The sequence below is a fragment of the Pollicipes pollicipes genome, unplaced genomic scaffold, assembly GCF_011947565.3.
Source record: "Pollicipes pollicipes isolate AB1234 unplaced genomic scaffold, Ppol_2.1 Scaffold_4219;HRSCAF=4965_pilon_pilon_pilon, whole genome shotgun sequence".
NCBI classification, from domain to species: Eukaryota; Metazoa; Arthropoda; class Thecostraca; order Pollicipedomorpha; family Pollicipedidae; genus Pollicipes; species Pollicipes pollicipes.
Window position 1 is genome coordinate 16,620,411 of NW_023596448.1, and position 21,388 is coordinate 16,641,798.

At 53.5% G+C, this 21,388-nt stretch overlaps 2 protein-coding genes across 2 annotated transcripts; both read right to left on the bottom strand.

The window, feature by feature from the left end:
- Positions 1–1,050: 1,050 nt before the first annotated feature.
- Positions 1,051–2,990, bottom strand: LOC119094932 (uncharacterized). The gene is made up of 3 exons (XM_037217843.1): positions 2,938–2,990; positions 2,109–2,259; positions 1,051–1,426 (listed from the first exon to the last, which is right to left on the bottom strand). Exon 3 carries the CDS (start codon positions 1,396–1,398, stop codon positions 1,051–1,053), a length of 348 nt encoding a protein of 115 aa, XP_037073738.1. The 5' UTR covers positions 1,399–1,426; positions 2,109–2,259; positions 2,938–2,990.
- Positions 2,991–3,269: 279 nt separating this feature from the next.
- On the bottom strand, positions 3,270–19,713 carry LOC119094933 (rab-like protein 6). Its single transcript, XM_037217844.1, is given in 12 exon segments — positions 3,270–3,286; positions 3,634–3,752; positions 4,593–4,702; positions 4,704–4,778; positions 4,780–4,900; positions 5,682–5,828; positions 7,531–7,651; positions 8,592–8,691; positions 17,587–17,693; positions 18,339–18,484; positions 18,714–18,903; positions 19,588–19,713. Coding segments are annotated over 10 exon segments (1,041 nt in total). The 5' UTR covers positions 18,463–18,484; positions 18,714–18,903; positions 19,588–19,713.
- Positions 19,714–21,388: the final 1,675 nt, after the last annotated feature.

Sequence of the window (21,388 nt, forward strand, 5' to 3'; positions counted from 1 at the left end):
TACGCAGCGCGAAAATTATTGATGGTTCAGGACGTGTCAACGGTAAGGGTAAATGAAGGCCTTGGCCGTTGTTGGACGACTGAATATGTGTTGATTGATGGGCGTGAGGCTGAAAGTGTGTCTGAGTGTGAAAGGTGTGAAAGGCCAGCAGCACTGTTGCGGAACGCACATGACGTTGATTAACAGACTGTCTTGTCTCAGGACATATATCCGGTTGACGTATCAGCCCCTGACGCCGTGAGCAGCCCCGACGCGTTTATTACACACCCGGTCCCGAGCATCACAGTAACGATATTTAAACACTGTCGCCCACACGCATAACCTTGCATCACACATATAAATCGAATAAATACGCAACGGGTATACAGTTCATCACCACACGCAACAACTCCGGCATCGGTACACCTCAGCCCGTGCGTACCAGCGAAGCCCCCACCAAGCACCCTGTGTCGCGTTGTCCTGTTTGTATAAAAATAATCCGGCGGCAGATGTGCGGGCGGCGGGTGAAGCTGGTGGCGTGGCGCCGCGAGCGGACGGTTGGCGTCTATATGGCCTCGTAAGCCTCGTCCACGGCCGGGCCGGAGTCCCGCTCCAGAAAGTCCTCGAGCGCGTCCCGCTCGCGCTGCGCCGCGCTCCGGTCCGCCTCCCGCTCCTTGTGCTTCTTTTTCTTTTCTTCTCCCCGTTCTGGAGCGAAGGGGCTACGTCAACGAAGTGCGGCAAACTTGCGTGGCTGAAGAATGTCAAGTCCATTTTGCAAGTGGAAACCTATCAGGAAGTATGCATGGGGCGGACAGAGGAAGAAAAAATCTGAAACGCAGAGCTTGGCATGTTAGGTTAAGTTAGCCCGATGTCGACAGGTGAAGAAACGTTTCAAAAATGTCCAAATCCAATTTTTAGGTTCAATCTGCACGCGTCACCATAGTGCCACGGTACCCACGCCCCCTCCCCGTGTTCCCGGGACTGTGTCCGCACAAGAACAAGAACCAGCGTAACGCGAGCGACAGTAGGGGGGTTGGCCTATCCAGCGCCGCCAACCTCCGCCGGCCACGGTCACCACGGCGCTGACCTCTTTCTCCTTCTCCTGTCCTTCTTTTTCTTCTTCTTCGTCTTGTGCGCCGCCTCCGCGCCACTGTCGGTCTGCACCTTCTGCGACGCTTCCTCCGGCTCGCTCTCCACCGCCGCCGCGATGGACTCGTCGGGCGCGGGGGGCGGCGCCACGAGTCGCACGTCGCGCCGCCGCCGGCCGGCCGCCCCCGCGTCGGGCAAGTCCACGGCGCTGGCCGGCGGCGGCGGCGCCGGTTCCTCGTCGCTGGAGTCGGGCAGCGCGTGGCGGTCGTGCCGCGGCGCCCCCGACACCAGCTCCAGGTCATCAATGTCGTCCTGGAACCCGGCCACCATCGGATTGCCGGCCGCCGTGTCGTCCTCACTGGAACACGACCACACCACACGCTAACGAGACATTCAACAACCATACGCGGCAGCTAACAACCGCAAACTCGGCCGGGCGTGTAACAAACCGGTTTACGTTCGTGAACGACAGCTATGTCAGAGCTCAGGCACTGAACACCTGGCCGCAGCTGAAGGCCCCGGTACAGGCCAGGCACCTGGCTTATCATGGGCGCAACAAGCGGGACTCTCGGCACCAAAACAAACTGAAAAAAAAACACTTAGGTCGGCCGCTGACAGAGCCAAAACGTCTAACTACTCGACGTACAGGAGGCTGTATAAAGGAGCTAGACAACGGGCCTGGTAATGCCGGCTCGACCGAAATCGCGCAGCGCACGAGCCTGCGAAGCTAGCTGCACGCGTCAAACGTCACGTATGACGCGCTTTAAACGAGCGTCACAACAAAACTGGGGCGGCGACAGGCAAAAAGTAACACTCGCAGCATGGCCACAACTCAACACGAGCCGAGGACGCTGCCGAAAGCCAGCATGCAAGGCGTCCAAAACGAGTTCCTTTCAGTGAACACCGGATCACGCAGCGATGCTGACAGGCCGAGCCACACCGCTCTCTCCCGCGGTGGGAGCGCCGACCGCCCGAGGCCAGGCGTGGCGCCCGCCAGCGGCAGCAGCGGCGCTCTCCGCCGGGAACGCGCTGCGACCAACCTGTCGGAGCCGGGCGGCGCCGCGGCCGCCGTCTTGGAGGGCGTCGCCTGGGGCGTCACCTCGTCCAGGAAGTTGGCATCAAGCGCGCCGTCCGGCACGAACGCGTCCACGTTGTGCCGCTCGGGGCTGGCCGCCGCCGCCGGTGGTGGCACTGCGGAGGGAGCGGCGGGTCACGCGGCCGGCCAGCGCGGCCTCCACACCGGGCCAACGGCAGCCCGCCGTCGTCGGAAGGTTCCGAACTTTGGCGGGGACGGTTACGTGGGGAGGGGGGGGGGGGCGAATCATGTCCTATTTTGCCGCACAAGTGACGTTCAGGAGTTTCTTCTCGCGACGCAAGGTTGCGCAGGAATTAATCATTGCATGCATTAGGCAGTTAGGGATCAATACCTGATTCGATCCTGAAAAGACAGAACTTCACATAGGAGCCCGGCGCGGAGAGTCATCAGCGCCATCCGATCAAATGATGATTGATCTGCCTGACGCCGGGCCCCAGTCGTGCCTGGTAGCCGCTGTAGACCTGCTTTGACGTCAGCCAGGTCCGCACGCTCGGCACACCGGCCGCCAGTTCAGCTGACACAGCAGACCGGCAGACAGGGCGGCGACAGCTCGCCGCACGGGTCGCCGCGTCTGACTTGGTCCACACGTGCCCGACCTGCCCCCGCCCCCTCCCTCCTCATGTCCGGCTTAACCGGCGCCCGTCTGATTTGACCAGCGCCCGTCTGTCTTAGCCAGCATCCGTCTGACCTAAGCAGCGACCGTCTGACCTGACTGGCGCTCGCCTGACCTGATAAGCACCCGTCTGACCTGACCTGCCCCTCCCCATCTGAACCTGCGGCTCCGTTGATGGGCCCCGGCGAGCGGTCGCCGCTGGCCGCCGACCCGGCTGGGGAAGGCGCCGAGCGGGCGGTGGCGGCGGTGGCGGCGGCGGCGGCGGCAGTGGCGGCCTCCGACGGCGGCCCCGGTCCGGCCGACGACGCCGACAGCTGGCCCGGCTGGGAGACGCTCCGCGGCAGGCCGGCGCCGCCTTCGGCACGGCAACCGTCGTCAGCGCCGGCCGGAGCGCGTGTGATAACGGTACACGGGGTCTCGGAAGAGCGGAGTCACGCGGCTATCTTAAGCAACGGGGAAACAGCGCTCCGCTGAGCTGCGGCGCCACATAGCTCACGTAACACGTTCGCCTGAGGTGCACGAGGGCGACGGCCGGCAAAGCTGGAGGCCAGCAGATGAGACTACCGAACACACGGCGCGGTTTCAAGTCTTGCAATCCACTGCTTTTTCATGGTACCCGCTACCTACACCATGCCAGGACATAACAGCGCCCATCATCGTGACACCGTCCGGCGGCACTCAGGGCCGAGCTTTTGGTCGCTTACAAGTGTCGCACCCCCATCCTTGACCTGCGCCCAACGCTGCAGAAAATGGGACATCAAGTGTTGCGAGCACGTGCGGCATGAGGCCGCAGCCGAGCGGCCAGCCAGCATCAGCGCCGCAGACCGCCCGGCCAGCCAGCGTCGGCGCCACTCACCGGCCTGGCGAGTTCCGGCCGAGTTTAGTGCCACTGTCGTCTGTGAGTGCGGCATCTTCTGCGCCGGCGCGTTGGCGTCTGCCGTCTGGCGCCGCTTGTTGGCCAGCTGGTCGATGAACCTGTGGCAGGCAGCACCGTGTTGGCGGTGTCGCGTGGCGCACGACAGTGCGGCCCTGGTCGATGGCGGGTCTCGGGTCACTACAAAGCTCTCCGGCATTTCCAGAAAAAAAGCGGGTGCAGTCTGCTAACATAAGAGATAAGGCGCCCGCCAAGCAAGGTCAGACCACTTCCTGTCGCACCACCATCTGGCAGTGAGGAGTGAGACGCTAAGTGAGGAGTCAGACGTTTTGCGGTTGTGCTGACGAATACCTGCGGTGGAATAACCGACGCAGTTGGCGCGCAATGCAAACAGAACTATTTAGCATCAGTATTTGATCACTACCGTTTTCTGTCACTTCTCTGGTCGTCTGATGCCTACCGTTCCACTAACAACCGAAGCGACCATGCAAATTCCAACATACATCCCCGTCCCTCCCCGGGACCGGCAGACCGGCAGCCAGCTGGGCCCGCTCCCCCGACGCCACCCACACGCCAGACCGGCAGCCAGCTGGGCCCGCTCCCCCGGCGCCACCCACACGCCAGACCGGCAGCCAGCTGGGCCCGCTCCCCCGGCGCCACCCACACGCCAGACCGGCAGCCAGCGGGGCCCCGCTCCCCCGACCGCCACCCACACGCCAGACCGGCAGCCAGCTGGGCCCGCTCCCCGCGCCACCCACACGCCAGACCGGCAGCCAGTGGGCCCGCTCCCCGGACGCCACCACACGCCAGACGGCAGCCAGCTGGGCCCGCTCCCCCGAACGCCACAACGCAGAACGGCAGCCAGCTGGGCCCGCTCCCCCGACGCCACCCACACGCCAGACCGGCAGCCGCTGGGCCCGCTCCCCCGACGCCACCCACACGCCAGACCGGCAGCCAGCTGGGCCCGCTCCCCGACGCCACCCCACACGCCAGACGGCAGCCAGCTCGGCTTCGCTTCCCTGACGCCACCCACACGGTCGTAGTTGGCCTCGTTCCGACTCCTCGTAGAGGTCGAGCTCCTGGTGCGTGGCCTCCGTCTCCCGTTCGTTGGTGGCCAGCTGGGTGACCCAGGCAGGCGCGCTGCAGCGTCAGGAACGGCACGTTCAGGAAACGATGCAGTAGCTTCAGGCCGAAGCCGTTTCCGCATGGACGACTCGGTGCGTATCGCACCAGCGCGTCGCCGTCAGGCCTGAAGAGGCACGCCATCGTGACGACAGTGAGCTGCTGATGTGGTGATGTCTATTAAGTCCTGCCGCTGCTGTCTTAATGACCGGCGTGTTATTATGGTGACGTGGTTATGATAATAGGGGACTGCAGTGAGTTATTGCATGACAGTGCGCTGTCAGAAATGTCAGAGCGTTGAGTATAAGATAATGCTGATGAGATCTGCGCAACTGAGGATCCCAGCCGGCTGACCCAGCCATAGAATGCATGCGGGAAGGATGTACCAGACTCAACATGGACAGCCCTGTTGGCCACCACAGCCTATGATGGTGGTGTCTGACCTGAACACAACCCTCGAAACACATGTGACAGGGTCTCGTCCACTCCGTGGGTCAGCTACGAGGTACGGCCATGGCCGGCAGTCCTCACCCCTCATGCCTCATCCCTCGTCGGAGCCCTCGTCCTCCTTGCCGGACACCCCCCCCCCCCTTGATCTCTTCCAAGTGCTCAAACTCTTCCGGACACTCGGCACTCTTTCTCCTGACATCCGTACCTCCCGAACGGTCCCCAAGCCCCAAGTGCTAACCCTCAGAACTTACCGGGCTCCTCTAAACGCTGGCCCCGCCGCAGCACACTCGCTCCTCCCGCCCGGAAAACTAACCCCGCCGGGGCCCAGCTCCGCCCCCCCCCCCTCTCCTAACCCCACCACGCGCACCACTGGACGTGTCCGGAGAAGCACGCCACCTCCTCCACGCCGCCACCCTGCCAACGGCCGCCCCCCCCCCCCCCCCCCCCCCCCACCTCACACCGACCTCTGGACGTTCTCGGCGAAGAAGCGCACGTCGTCCTCGCGCACCTGGCGGTGGTGGCCCATGTCGCGGTGGTTGCCCAGCACCAGCACCGGGATATGGCCCGGGATGCGCGGCACCTCGCGCTGCACGTACTCGAACGTCCTGTCGCCAGCGCCAGGTGACACAGTGGTTGGAGCGCGTGCCGCACACCGACAGGCCCGCCGCTTGACTCCCGCTGCAGGCAGCTATGGCCGGCCTGAGGCCATCCACGTGTGGCGAAGTCCATGGCCGCAGATGCTACATGCGTGAGGGAAGCGGCGAAACGCCACGCAGGGAACGAAGGAAGCAGGGACAGCCACCAGCCGCCATCCTTGGTGAGCATTCCCGGGCTGGAATTCGGTGTGGTCAGTAGACCAAGGTGGATCGTCGATGGCTTTAAGCGGATGGGCAATTCTTTCTTAATTCCAGTATTTCTTCACATTCATTCGGCCAACTGCATGGTAATGCATTGCTGATCGACAAATACAAGGCGCATATTCATAAGCATTGCCACCTGTCATGACGGCTGCACCACACCGGCCCGTGCTGCCAGTCGGTCTGTCCGTCCCGCAGCCCAGCTGGTTAGAACGCCTGTTTGGATTCGCCCACCCACGACAGCATGGCTCGAGTCACTTCACGCGTTCGCTACTCAACCCTTGACTGAGGTGACCTGCGGCTGGTGGTAGCGTCCGAGCTGAAGGCCGGATGACGTCAGAGGGTAGGTCGGAAAGTGCCGGGATTTTGGCAAGCTAAACTTTCGCAACAAAGTTCTGCCGTGGACCCGGCATATTACGCTGAAATAACGGGTCGGGGTTCACGCATCAAGTGCCGTCTAATGTAAGCTAGGATCTTAAAAATAATCGAATAAAAAACTTCGCTTTTAATTTTTCAAGAGACCAGGTAAATATTCTGTCCTGCAGAGGATTTTAGCTCGAGTCTCCGAGCCACGGTCTGACGCCCTCCTGACTGCGCACATCCCACGTCCAGTGCTAAGCTCGGTACATTCATCAAGTGCGCAGCTTGCTGGCTGACGCGAGACTGCACAGCACGGTCGGACGTGGACGTGCCGTGGCGTGGACGGACCGTGACGTGGACGGGTCGTGCCGTGACGTGGATGGACGAGCCGTGACGTGGACGGGTCGTGACGTGGGCAGGCAGTGGCGTGGACGGGCTGTGGCGCGGATGGACGTGTTATGGGCGCGGCTGCCGCACTGATAAGTGGCGTTTACACATCTACGTTCAAAATACAACATAAAGAAGCCGTGCATGCAGCACGGTTGCTGGATCGGTACCAATCGCAGCAAAAGGGGCGAGTGCCCCGCTCCTCCCGGACCGCCAGGGTAACAGTGGGTCTGCCTGGGGCAGTGTCGCGGCCCGTCAGTGTAACAGCGAGTCTGCCTGGGGCAGTGTCGCGGCCCGTCAGTGTAACAGCGGGTCTGCCTGAAGTGGCGTTCCGGACCGCCGTGTATCGCACGAAGATGGACAACGGCGAACGTCGCCACCGCCGCGGCCAGTGGAGGCGGCCACGGCCGGCGCACGACCACCAGCCGGGGTGTGATGCGAGTTTGTTGTAATTCGTGCGGATGTAAGAAGAGGACGGACGTGTGTGCCTGCTTTGCGCTGATTGAGATGCACTACAACTGACCTACGTGCTTGTTCTTATGCGTTACACTTACGGGACCACCTTATAAGTGTAATACAAGTTTGAAATGGTTTGATCCAACTTATTGCCAAATCGCCCGAGTTCTGCATTGCAAGTCTTGTGATTTGCCGAAGCCGTAAAATAGACTGACCGCCGGCTGCCGGCCACCTCAGCACCACTCACCAGGCCTTGGTGATGTCGAGCACCATGACGACGCCGTGGGTGCCCTTGTAGACGTCCAGGAACTCGGCGTCCAGTGCTACCTCGTCCGGCACGGCCGCGCTGCTGTTGTCCAGCTTCAGGCCTGACGGCACCGGCGACAAGTCAGAGGGAGGGGGGGGGGGGGGGGGCACACCCCGCCTCCGCGATGTTCTACATTGGCTCCAAGGCATGATGTGGAAAAGAACCACACGTCGACTCCAATGTCCGCCAGCCAACGTTAGCGGCAGAGTCGGAGCGACAGGGCCGGTACGGCACGGACGTAGAGCGGGGGGAGGGGGGGGGGGGGGGGCACAGAGTGGTGCGTCAAGCCATGGTAAGGAACAATACGGCAGGGTGGGATATGGCAGGACGGCAGGTGAGGCACGGCGGGAAAGAGCAGGCGCCGGAGAGACGACATCATTGGGCAGGATTTAGCTCACACATTATCAGCTGTCCCACGTCCTATAATAGGTGAACGTAAAGGCAGGCAGGGACGGAATGACACGGCAGAGTAGGATGCGGAAGGGCACTACATGACAGGCAAGGTTGGGCATGCCTGGAAATGTCCCACGTCATAAAAGCCAACATGATTCGAACACCCCAAACCGCATGCTGGTAGACTGAACTAGTCAGAAACATGACCGGAGCGGTAAGTCCCGGCAGGCAAGACCCAGGGTTGTCGGGAACATCAAAAACGTCGCTAAGAACATGGTTCATCCTGAAATAATGCCTGTTAAAGTACTGTCCTACACTCCGGTCCGTCACCTAGCCACTATCTAGTCCAACCGAAAGGCGACAGACACGAGCCTTGAGGTCACACGGCCACCCCTTCCGTGCCCGCAGGCAGGCGGCCAACACACCACCAGGCTCGCACATCTCCCCAGCAAGGACCGCGATGGTCTGGCCCGGTGGGTCAGGCCCACCGACTGCCGTGGGTGGTCCGGGCGCGATAGCCCCCCGGCGCTCAGATGGCCGCCCTGCGCGGTGGCAGTCCACTTCGCTACATGGCCTGGGTCGCCTCCCTCACAACAGATGCGACTTACCTTCCATTTTCTTCTTCTTCTTCGCCTTATCGACGACGTCCCAGATCTCGACCTTGACCACGTCATCGGTGGCCTTGTACGACCACTGTATGCTCGCCACCTGCCGACAGGGACTGGTCAGGGGAAGCCTCGCCAGCTGCCGCACGGCCACTCCACGCACGTTGGCAGAATGCACGGGTGCCATGACACATTATGTCAGCTGTGAATATTGACAGGTTTATGATCAGGTTTATCAATTGGATATTCACAGCGTAAATAATTCACAGGCAAAAGTCCAACTGCGCACGCAGTCCAATTTCAAAACTAATACATGCATGACACCCACACACATTAAAACCCTCATCACACACACACACACTGCACACAGTTACACACATGACTTACACACTCAGACACAACGATCATGAACAGAGCACTTCACAAGTACGAGCGAACCGGAACAAATCTGACCCGAATGACTTTGTTGGGTGGACAGAGTCCGTTGAATGAGAACACTGAAGAAAACCATTGCAGGCAATGGGTAGACGCGCGACAAATCCATTTTACCAGTGTTGACCATTGCAAATGGCTCGTTGAAAACGTGCAACATTAACACGGAGACCTGAATAATTAAAGGTAATGTAAACATCGACGGTTGTAAAATCGTCGTTTAACGGCACATACTGCCGTGCCGTATACTCGCGCACGACCCCTGCACTGATAATAGCCATCTGTCAATACATACGAGATACAGGACTGTCCGGAGTCGCCGGGGTCGGGGCTGTTCGGAGACACCTATGCAATTAAAGAAGTTCCTTGAATGAAACGCTCTAAACCATTTCATGCGGTGATAAATTTCCGAAGCTAATGTCACTAATGAGGTCCTCCGAGTCAAGCAGGATTTTTAGAGTTCCTTCGGGAGAGCCATGAGCCATTCCGTGGCAAGAACGGTGTCCTACCGCCAATTTAGCTCACTGCGTTGGAGCGACTGCCTCCCAACCCACCCCGGTGACGGGTGGAAGCTCGAGCCGACACACACGCTTGCTCTACGCCCCTCAGTGGGATAGTCAGCGGCAGCGGCGCTCAAGGTCAGATAGGGTCAGACGCTGGGATGGACCAATCTCATTGCGGCTCGTCAGGCTTTTGCCACAGAATTCTGCCGATGAACTCAAATTTTACGAGCGGATGGTGTGGTCAGAGGTTACACAAGCACTGCTTTGTGTGAGCTCTGGTTCCAGAAAGCCATTCAATCAAAAAGATTCGAACTAAATCAATCAAACAGTAAATATCACCCTAACGTACGTAACACTCCACACAACATACGGCCTCACTGCAAACATGCATAAAAGTTCGTACCTACTTCGTGGCTTCAAGGGCCCAGAATTTCATGCCACGAATGCAGATGCAGCGGAGTAAAAGGAAACATCACATGGATCAGCAATACGCTGGACTAGTCCAGCGGCGATAAATTCGATACGGAATGTAACCGTTTGTACACGTGCAAGGATTTGTAGCAAACGCCCGCACCCTGCAAGTGTGTCCAACCAAAGCGCGTGCCTGTGCGTCAGTGTACCGTACCACAGCGATGCACCTTGAGCCCAGCTCTGTACATACATTGTGAAAGCTCTCAGTCCGGCCACACGTGCAGCGTCTCCACATTAAGAGCCACCGAATAACTAGCCAGGTAAGTACCAAGGCCAAGTGCATCAATGCAGAACCTGCGTGAAAGTAAGTTACCTCGCCTGGCGTCGTAGGCATCAATGACAAAACTGTTCCACTTTTTAGTTTATTTGGGAGGAAACTGCAGAGTGTCATGCCATTTCACATGGTCCTTTAGCATGAAAACAAACCTGAAGCATCGGGTCTGGATCTTGTTGCAATTAGGGCTTTATGACGCATTTATCAGCTGCCTACATGGCGTCGCCCGTCGCTCACCCGGGCAGGAGAGGCAGGCACAGAGAGGAATAGACGCACATGTTTGCTTTCTTGGACACCTCGCGGCTCCGTTCCCAAAATACGGGATTTCCGCTACTTAACTTTAAGATTCATATGCAGGCTATTTCTTAAGCAGGAAGTTATTTTACAGTGCGGAGGCCTAGAACACTATACGTGGCACGTATGTACATACATGGAGCGTTTAATGTAATTAAAATAATGGTGAATGTAATTTTGAGGCTAAGTATTTCGGAGAATATGTGACAAAAAAGCTCAAGTCGGCTGCAAAATCCCGTCAAATCAAGCACGACACTTGATTCCAAGCTTCATAACGGCTAGCCCGTTGGTCGACGTGACCAGCGGATGGCTAGTGACTAATGTAGAGTTTTTGTTTTGATCGTAATGAAGAACAAAATATCCTAGCATTCAAAATGTGTTAAGAACGCAATGCACAAGTATAATAAGTGTCACTCATTCCACGAGGAACGGAAATGGCACACACGACGTCCGCAGAGCGCAATATCGTCTTAGCCAATTGCACGTAGAAATTCATTGGAATATATCCCACCATCGCTCTGCAGCGAAGACGCCAGGGAAAATCGTCACCGCGTGGATTTCGCCCTTGTGTACGTGAACTGACTTAGCCAGGCCCGTAAACACGGGCAGGCGCACCGCCATGAGTGACGGGAGAGCTGGCGCTCACAAGCACATGTGAAACTCTCGGCAACAAAGCAAGGTCTCTAGACTTCATCGGAAGAGCCTACGACCAATATGGAGGGCCTCGAAGCGATCAAGAGTGCGTTGGCAGGTTGGCATGCCAGGTCCCGACAACAGCAGTGGGCCCATAGAGCAAATACAAATAAATCAAGGGCAACGTGGAAGGCTTCTTAGCGATCGGATTGCCCCGGCAAGTGGACATATAGGGCTCCGGCATTAGCGTAGGGCCTCTGGACACCGTAATGAGCACTTAAACCTCCCCAATCTCCACCATCTCAACCAACGAAAAATAATTTGACATTCACTTTCACTTGCGACTGTTCTCAGTCGTTCGAAGGTTCAAAGATGTCCAATTTTGCTGTATTTTGTGGGGAAAAACTACACCCGTTCGGACGATCATGGGACCCTTCGGCGCATATAGGGCATTTCAGGGCACAAGGGAGGGTGGCTCCATGCCCTCCTCCGGACCCGCCACTGGCCAGACCAAGCTTAAAGCAAATGCTCCACATTTGAACGGGGCTTTGAACTGAAGTAACCACCTTGGAGATCATTCGGTGTAGTTCACGGCCCTGCTCTTCTTAAGGCCTGAACCCCTCTAGTTTTTGAGCTACAAGCCCACCAAAATGTACAGATTTTTTGTGCAGACCATTCGAAAGTCCCCCGGCATTCATGACACGATAAAAACGCCATTCGAATCGTGCCATTTCATTGCATACAGAAATCAAGGTTAAGAAAAACATATGTATTTGTTGGGTCGGTCATGAGGCGTTCGTGAGCGCGACTTCCAGACGTAACGGGTGTCAATTAGTCCTCAATCAATGATGTGCAAAGTACCATCGCGCAATAAAACAATGACGTCTTGAGAAACATGTTTTCGTAATGGACATTGTGTTGTCGAGACAGTCTTTTCCATCTAGAGCACCAATGATTAGAAGTGAGGTTATTTCATCATACCAGACGCTTGCTTCAATGGCTCCAAATGTTGAACAATCCCTTTAAGCGCTAAATTGTTTTTGGCGCTCAGATCTTAAATCATTCTCCTAAAACCTTCAAATCATTTTACATCTTCCAGGCGCTACCAAAAGTCCGTTAATTACTTTATGAAAGCGCGCGTGGCTTTAACGTGATTACCGTGAGAAGTGCGGCCGCTGGCAGAAAATTGCGTCTTTGGCGAATACGGTAACCTCCACAGTGAACTAATTATGCAGCGTGCTTTATGCGGGGGAGTCGAAGCACCACCTATGCGAAGCCCAACTCACCCTATTCTCGCGGAGGTTCCAGCAGGCCTCCGCAGCGGCTTGCAGGCAGCGACTATAGTTGATGCGCATTATGTAAAGCTGATGTGCGATGTGAATGTGAAGTCAACGTGAGTGGTGTGAGTAACAACCCACCCAAAATTGACTGCGGAAGATGCCTGAAGTTACAAGCCCCGGGCATTGCGTAAAACTGAATAGAACTGATGATATGAACTGAATGATGATAACTGAACTGAATACCACTTCGCTGTCACCGCCATATCATACGAGGAGTTCAAGCAAGATAGCACCTGACTTGGGTAATTCGACACGTTACAAAATACAGGGAAGCTCGGTCCCGACAGAAATCAGCCAGATCAGAGCATTCAAAGTGAGAACATGGCTTTATAATATCACGCTAATCTCCACCATACATAAAAACGTCAAAGATAATTATATCTGGCGGCAAAGGCCGACGCGTCTTCCATCATGTTAGCTCCATTCGTTAGCTCTGCCAGCCTAAAGAGCCGATTTCCGAGTCCTGGGATTAGGTAGAGGTGCAGCGCAAGGCGATGCCGAGACCGGAGATTGGGCAGAGGTGCAGTGAAGGACGATGCCGAGACCGGGGATTGGGCAGAGGTGCAGTGAAGGACGATGCCGAGACCGGGGATTGGGCAGAGGTGCAGTGAAGGACGATGCCGAGACCTGAGATTAGGCAGAGGTGCAGTGCAGGACGATGTCGAGACTTGGGATTAGGCAGAGGCGCTGAGAAGGACGATGCCGAGACCTAGGACTGGGCAGAGGTGCAGTGAAGGGCGATGCCGAGACCTAGGATTGGGCAGAAGTGCGGTGAAAGGCGTGGCCGGGACAGCCGCGCTATCCCAGACCACGACACTGCCTCGCGAAGTGCCGTAACACGCTGCACGTGCCGCGGAAGTGTGGGCACTCCCGCTGGGCGGGAGAGCCGGGTGCAGCTATCGGCGCAGCACGTCTGATGTGGCGCTGAGGCTTCAGCATTGAGCGAGGGTATCAGATCAGAGGGCCTATGGGTGTGCCAACCGCTCCAGCCAGCACGCAGCCGGGTTGCATGGACTGCACGCGCCTCAGCATCCCCCAGCGGACACATCCGTTTGGCATTTCGAGTGCTCTGCTACCGACCGAGGTGTAGCACTCGTGCCTCGCACATTTAATTATGGCCCATTCGCGGCGAAAAGGGACCGCTAGTCACCACAACCATATTCATATCAAGCCTGCATTACATTCATCATAACCAAACAATGCACGGATTTATCTGCAAAAGTATGCGATGCATATGAAGTGTCTCACGGCTTTGTGATTGGCACCTGGAAGTGTACGGCGGTGTGTATGAGATTGCAAACGTTCCATCCGGCGGAACCACTACTGACTCCTGGTTAGGCAATGTCGAGTGAGTCCAAACGAGTGAACCGCCACGAGTGGCGAGTAGTCTCCTCCACAGCTACACCGTGAAGAAAGCCTTTTGGCATAGGGAAGGCATTCTTTCGTGAAGAAGGCATTCTACCATAAAGAAGGCAAGGCGTGCTTTGCGCCAAGAATCCATGCATCGTTAATGGCCGAAGACGTAATGTACGCACTTTACGCCCATGTTTAATGTGATCCCGTTACTTAATCACACCGTGTTTCCTGTACTAGTGGCGGACGACTTATGGCAGCCCATTCAAACAGCCATCCTTTTCACGCTTGGGTTTTTCGAGCGATAGATGATTTGACCCCAATGCATTCTACAGCAGCCTAATTCTAAAACGGGCGCAAAGGGGATAAACAGGGGCGAACACCGTCGCTTGTCGACAGACATCAACACAGCCGGTACACGTTACCCTGGGAGCATGTTTTCGTCTTCATGTCCGAAAACACGCTCCCAGGTTATACTACTGATAATCGTAATGCACGATGTATTTTACGTCTGCCTTTCTGGTCTCATGGGACCTAATCATACAGTACCGCAAATGTCAAATCACGAATAGGTATACGATTTTTAAATGATGTGTTTATTGCCAGACAGCTCCCACACCCACATATACACACCCATGCACACTGTTCATCCACGCCCATGGAGCTCTAAATGGTGCCGTTACATAAAGCGGATGGCGCTGCGTACACATCGCTCAATGAACATATTTCAGTTCGTGTCGCTGTAGTTGTACTTCGTAAGGGATGTTTTACAACGCCCCTGCTTGTGCAATACAGTCGGTGACATTTCACAATGCGATCCATGGCTCCGAAACCTAAGCAATGCCATTCTATATTTACCGCATCAAAATTCTAGCCACATGTCATCTGAAATGAATGGACTCCATCCTTGTTTCAGTGCTTACATCTTACTGTTGAGAAATGATGATGATGATGATTTGGGGTTTTAGGGCGCATCGACTGCTGTAGGTCATGCAGCGCCCATTTTCTGTTGAGAAGGGCAACTTGCTTTCCGATTTGCAATGTTCTGTTTAGGTAGATACAACATGGCTCACATGTAATCTCACCTTCCCTGAACCTTTGAAGAGCAATGAACTATTTGAGTAGCAACGTAACCCAGTTGACTTTTGAAATTCTGTCCATGTATCGTCAAAATGGACGTTGCATGCCACCCACCGTTTTTTGTGCAGTATGCATATTCTCCTGTAATTCTAGCATTATAGGGGCTTAAACTCGAGCTGCCTTAATGTTTTTTTTAAATTTACTTAAAATTTCATGCAAAAAAGACGTCCTTTTAGACGTCCCTTCAATCAGACGTCAATGGTGCATCTCCATCTCGCAACATAACCTTCCACTGCCTCCGTATGACATGGCACCACTTCATGCATGTCACGAGATTTAGGCATTATGGTGCGTTTTCTCTAAACGCACTGTAGTTACATTTCAGCATATCTTCTCGCTGTAATGGGAAGATTGCATCAATTGTTGATACAACTGGCGCCTCGACTGTGCAGTCACATCGCGCCCATTGTAATGGGTAGATTGTGGCCGCCAGTATTTTGACGATTGAGACTTTCTTGGCCTTTTTATTTTATTTTACCCAGTCACGCATTTCAGCCCCTTTCCTGTATGTTTTCGCAAGGCGTTGCTCTGCTAACCTTAGGTGGACGTCCTCGCCACGCGAATTCCATCGTGCGGGTTTGGATCATGTCTAAATCAATCCTATCAACTTGGCTGCATGCCATCACATACGTCAGCCGAGAAACGACGAGGGGCGAAACGACGAAAGTCGACTGCGACTTTCAGTTATTAGCGACTGCTACCTCCGACTCTATGCAGTAGCTTAACCTAAAAATTATTAATTACCGAAATTCAGCCATCTTAAAAGTACATGCAAATAATCGTGCTCTACTTTGCTATAAACGTTTTTACATAACGCAATACGAACTTATCCCAATTATCGGCGTTGCAATAGCCTGACACATCATAGTTTGCAAGCTTTCACCTATGTATCTGCCTCGTATACTTGCTGTTTAGTCTCTACTCTCCAGCTTGCCAACCGCGTAAACGACCCCGCTAGCAATCAGTTTCGACGCTGTCTTACACACGATATCTCAGAGGCAGGCACGTCGCTCATCTCAAATATGCTTTGGATTTCCTTTCCGGGACTCAAGTTATCACTTCTCGCCGCTGTGTCCCCAAGAGCTTAGTTGAACGTGCTCCGTTGATATAGCTCGCTTAAGTCGCCGATTTGATTCCATACAAAACTGAAAAAACTTTTGAAAAGCCTTCCATATACGTGATGATGACAAAACAGCCTGCCCGAAGTAATAATCATTGGTCATTGCTATAACGTTGACGACACATAGGTGTTTCGCACTCCCTTATCCTATTTTCCATGTACTTCAGATTCGGTACCCAGCAAGGCACCATAATGCTTGCGTGAAAATCGCTCATGCGTGACATACCATTTATAAAGCGTTATACATGGTAACCGATTCGAACCAAGCAAATAATTTCAAACGCGTAGTGCCCACACGGATACAGAGATACCTTCGAATTCTGTCACGTTCACGGCAAATGGAAGCACTGCTCGCCCCGCCGGTGCTTGGAATGCAGGCACCGAACACCAAACGGCTGACGCAGGCTCAATGTCCCATTCTCAACGGCGGTCAAGTACGCTCCCGTCGGCCACGACTTCGCGGTCGCATTGTTACCCAGCGACGCACCAGAGCGTGCGGTCCACCAAACCTGATGGCCCACCGGTCACAACGCCTAACGCCTCGCTCTCCTGCCGTCGGTCATGCCGGGCGCCGTTTGATAGTGACCCCAGGGCTGACCAGAATGTCACGGATTCATCTTTAAAGACACTGCGCCCACTTCCCACTCTGTTCCCTGGTAGACTTTGATCCAAATCGCGCTTTTCTATGTCTCATGGTTTGCTTCGCCTTTCGACCCCAACGTGATTTGGCTCCAATACCGCAAGGACTATGCTGGCGACTGCAGTGCTATTAAGCTGTGTCCGATCCTAAGTAATATACACAGCTGATAATGTAACATAACTTGACGTACCAACGATGGTTGTTAATCGTTTATATATGACTCACATTACCGATACTAGCTAAACGCTGAATGCAATTGGGCGGTTCGAGTTCAAACTTGCATCATGTCTCATTAACAAAGGATGGAGCCTAGCCCACATACTATTTGCGACCACGATTCAGACCAACCTATCGATACTTTGGAACGTAGATACACACAACCAAACTCAGCGAGCGCTTCAACTTCATCACCTATGCCGACTTCGGTCTGAAATTTGATGTTGTTTTGTGCTTGTAATAGCTGTAAGATAAGGAGTTGATATTTCGGAATCCTAATTTGATGTCACCTGACAACGGAAAATGTCATAGAACATTGCTTCCTCAAAACAATTTTAACCGTGAAATGGTGAAGTGAGTTGCGTTTATTGCGCCAACCAGAAACGTGTCCTTTAAAGTTGGCATTAAACTCAAGACCAAAAGCCCTGCTGTTTCAACTTGGTAAGGCATAAGGGACATACATGCAATGTCATGCCTATTAGCACATACACACACATGCACACGCACACACATGTATTTAGAATTGCACGCCACTTGTTCGTTGTCCATTTGATTCATTTTATGACGAGGAAAATAACTTGCCTGGATTTCTGGAGTTGACTGATATGTTTCACTGAAAGTCTTTCCCTGGAGACGGTTGAAGAGACAAGTTTTGCCCACGTTGTTGTCGCCTTTTATCACAATTTTCACTGTTGATTGAAGCATAATGTCAGACAAAACTTCATGACAGCCAAACCCTAGCATATGGCAGCTACATGAGGAAATACCAAAAAGCTACAAGTATTCCCAACTGAGAATTACGAAAAAAATGTGACAAGGTAGCAACATCACAGATAAAATAATTGTTTTGATAGTCATCCTTATCTGGTATGTTACTATGTATACAACATTTCAGTTTTTTTTTGAAAGGTTGTGTACATAGCAACACATCAGGTGAGAATGATAGTCCGAACAATTATTACATTTGTGTTCCCAGTTCATCTATCCAAACCCCTTCCTGTTCAACAATCCTGGTCTTTGGAAATTAAATACATCTGATATATTTTATAACTACATTACATCCACGAACCTCCCCATGGCTACATGCTAACAGGAAATGGCTGGCACACCTGCCCAGAGGTCGCAAGTCTCCCAGCAGCATGCCAATCTTTTAGACCCAGCAACAGCCCCAGAGCAGCTTTGCTGTGGCCTGAGTGCACCTCGTCTGTACAAGTCAAAAGGTCAGGTCGCTGGAGACCATCATACCACGCCACTCGCCATGGACAGGGGTGTGAGCTGAGCATGCTGCTGAAGTCACTGTGGTGACATGCAAACACAACAGCAAGAATACTCACTGTTATATTGAATGCCCTTGGCAAATTTCCTCTGCAGCTGTGAGGACATGGCTTGCACATTGCTCGACACAGGTGCTGGAGTTGGCTCATTTTTGCTGGCAAACTTTCTCAAGGCAGAAAACATGATGAAGGTTTAAGGCCCCAACCTGAAACAAATATGATGGTGTTCCTTGCTTGAAGAGACAGTGGGCAGCACTGGTCAGCACACAATGTTACTAATTTCATTTCACAAATCAGGAGCTCAAAGCTGGTTAGCACTGCCAGCTTTTAGCATATGTTGGTAATGGGTCACTTGTATGCTGGTAGTGGAATTGCTCAGCTGATAGTAGACATCATCATTCATCAGGACTGCTCCGCTGGAAACTGCAAGCTTACCAGGCAGTGACGCTGAGCTGAATTGTGTGCTGTTTGCCTCCAAGAGTCTTGGCTGCTGAATTGATTGCTGAGCCAGTCAGCAAAAAATAAGGCTCAGCTGGAGGCCTGCATGTCTGCCAGTCAACATTGCTTGGCTGGAGACTGCCAACACTACCATTTGCTGTGCATCATGGGGCTTGGATGCATTTACCTGGTGGCAAAGGTTGTCAACATGAGACCCCATGTCAAAAACACAAAAATGCCCCCTAGCTGCAATGACCACACCTTGGCCAAAGCCTTGATTCCACAATAATTACTGGTTTCTTTCCAGATTTGGAGTGCCTTGTTTGACCTCATCTTTCCAGAACAAAATGACAACCGGTTTACTTACACTATCTATTTCCTTTGTTTTATTTAAAATAAATTCAAAAGACACAGCAAAAGCTTTTAAAATACAGTCTGTAGAGCCATCAATGCATGATGTGTTCCAATGACTAGTTGATTTCAGAAATCATAATGGAAAAGCAATCTTGTTTTTGAAAGCATGTTCCACCATGCATAAACTTACAGAAAGATGTGTGGTGTTAAAGTTTGCCATATACCTAGACTATGATGTACAATATTTTCATATCATGCCATCAGATGCAGAGCATTATGCTTGATGGTCTCACTGATTAACCATGTGGCCCTCATGATTTTTACTCAGCTAACTTACACCCGCAAAACCTGATTACTTAAGGCCAATTTGAATCGGACCACATCAGCTTATTTCATATGGGCTTTCATTCGCCCAAAAATCCCCCATTGCCTACTCATGACAAGCCCGGACTACCGCCCACAATGCACAGTGTCACTCCGCCCACAGAAAACATGAGATGTACACAAAATAGCATACCTGTGCACCCACTGCGAACTGCAGTCCTTCTAAATGCCAATGGTAAATGCACTACGCCGCTAACTTGTCACCACACCTCCACTTCGCCGTTACACATCACCAGCATCATAAAAAATCTGCAGTTATGGAAATATCACGGAAATCAACGCAGGGCTGCGCCACAGTAGTACGCTATCCGGAATGGTCATTCAGCTGACCAATTTTGACGTCACGCCGGGCGCCTGGGCGCTGCTGGCCATGTATTCGCAAATAGCATCCAACCACAACGCTGTCGAAACGCAAACGGCGTTCTTTCCATTCTTAAGGCAGGGGTGTAATTCCATATTCAGCTGAGGGCGGCAGGGTCCATTTTATATGTGTTAAACCGGGGGGGGGGGGGGGATCCCCCCTGTTAACCGTGAACACCCAGCAAACCGTCAAGTACCCTTCCAAATGAAAACCTTGGTTTCCATTTTTCCATTTCCCGGCAGCACCCGTCCGACAAGACCTTTGAAATGGCGCAGGCAGACATGGTAGCTGTATGCATTATGTATGGGGTCAAGCATTTTATGGCGAGGCAGCTGTTCCAAACAAGGAAGAGAAAATAAAAATGGGCGACAAGTCTTTTGAGACGTCAGCCAGGTCAGACCGAAGGGATCAGACAGCCTTATTTATAACAGATATAACAGCGTTATTCCTCGGGGAAAAACCAGGACAATGGAGATGCGTTGATATTTCGGCAACATGCCTTTACCGAAATATCAGCGCATCCACATCTCCATTCTCCTGACCTCTCTCCGAGGAATAAGGCGATTGCTACCGTTTTATCTCGGTTCGCTCCATGTAACGTCAGAATGCTCACGCAAGATTTTGTGAATTTGAGGTGTAGCTGGCCACTCTTACGGCATTCACTTAACACCTGCTACTGCGGTGTTTTTGAGGCGGGGGAAGGCGAGGCGGGGAAGACAATGGTGGTAGCTTCACATGCGTCCGGCTCCTTCGCTTTTGCTGCCCGTGCTTACTCCCTTTGGCTGTCGTGTGATGCGCTGGCGAACCATCCGTTTTAGAGCGCAGCGTATCGTGGTCTAAAGACTATGGGACTGAAGACGTGCCTCTTCCGCCACTGCATAAACAAACGCGCGGACTGAGCGCTCGCGGCGTGCGCGTGCTGAGTGGCCACCGAACATCTTTGGAGCAATTTCAGACCATGCCACGCGGACTGGTAATATTGGAATGGACGGTTAACTGGCCTCCTAATAACACAGCTCTGCACAAGCCCAACCTTTCTTATATGGTATGGAGATGAGCCTGTGCAATATTCAAACGACCATCCCTGCCCGGCTTTCGGGCAGTTATCACCGCGCCCCTCTTTTGGAAGCAGAAAATACAGGCAAATCATGTCGTGTCTACCACCGTCGTTGAGTTTCCTACCTCATCACTGCCGTAATGTTCTGATTTCGCCTAGCTTCAGTCTGATCGGAAATTCACACTGTCGAATGCTCACGGCTACATCTCCACCTAGCGTCAAGCATCGGTGAACAAGTTGCCTGCACAACTTATCTCCACGATCGTTCTCGTTCTGCGGTCCTTCATCTTGTGCACTTGCTCTACTTAAATAAATCGTCGTCCTCCTACAAAGTGGGATCCCACGTTCGTCATTACTCATGCGGCAAAAAGAAGGAATATCTTTTCGACGGCTTGCCTACCTTTCAAGCTATTTCACCACGCATACGTGCGGCTAATCGTAGGCCTATAGCACAAGAACGGACCTTACCATCAGCGCAATACGCTCATAATTTATGATGCATGATGCTGACGCTGA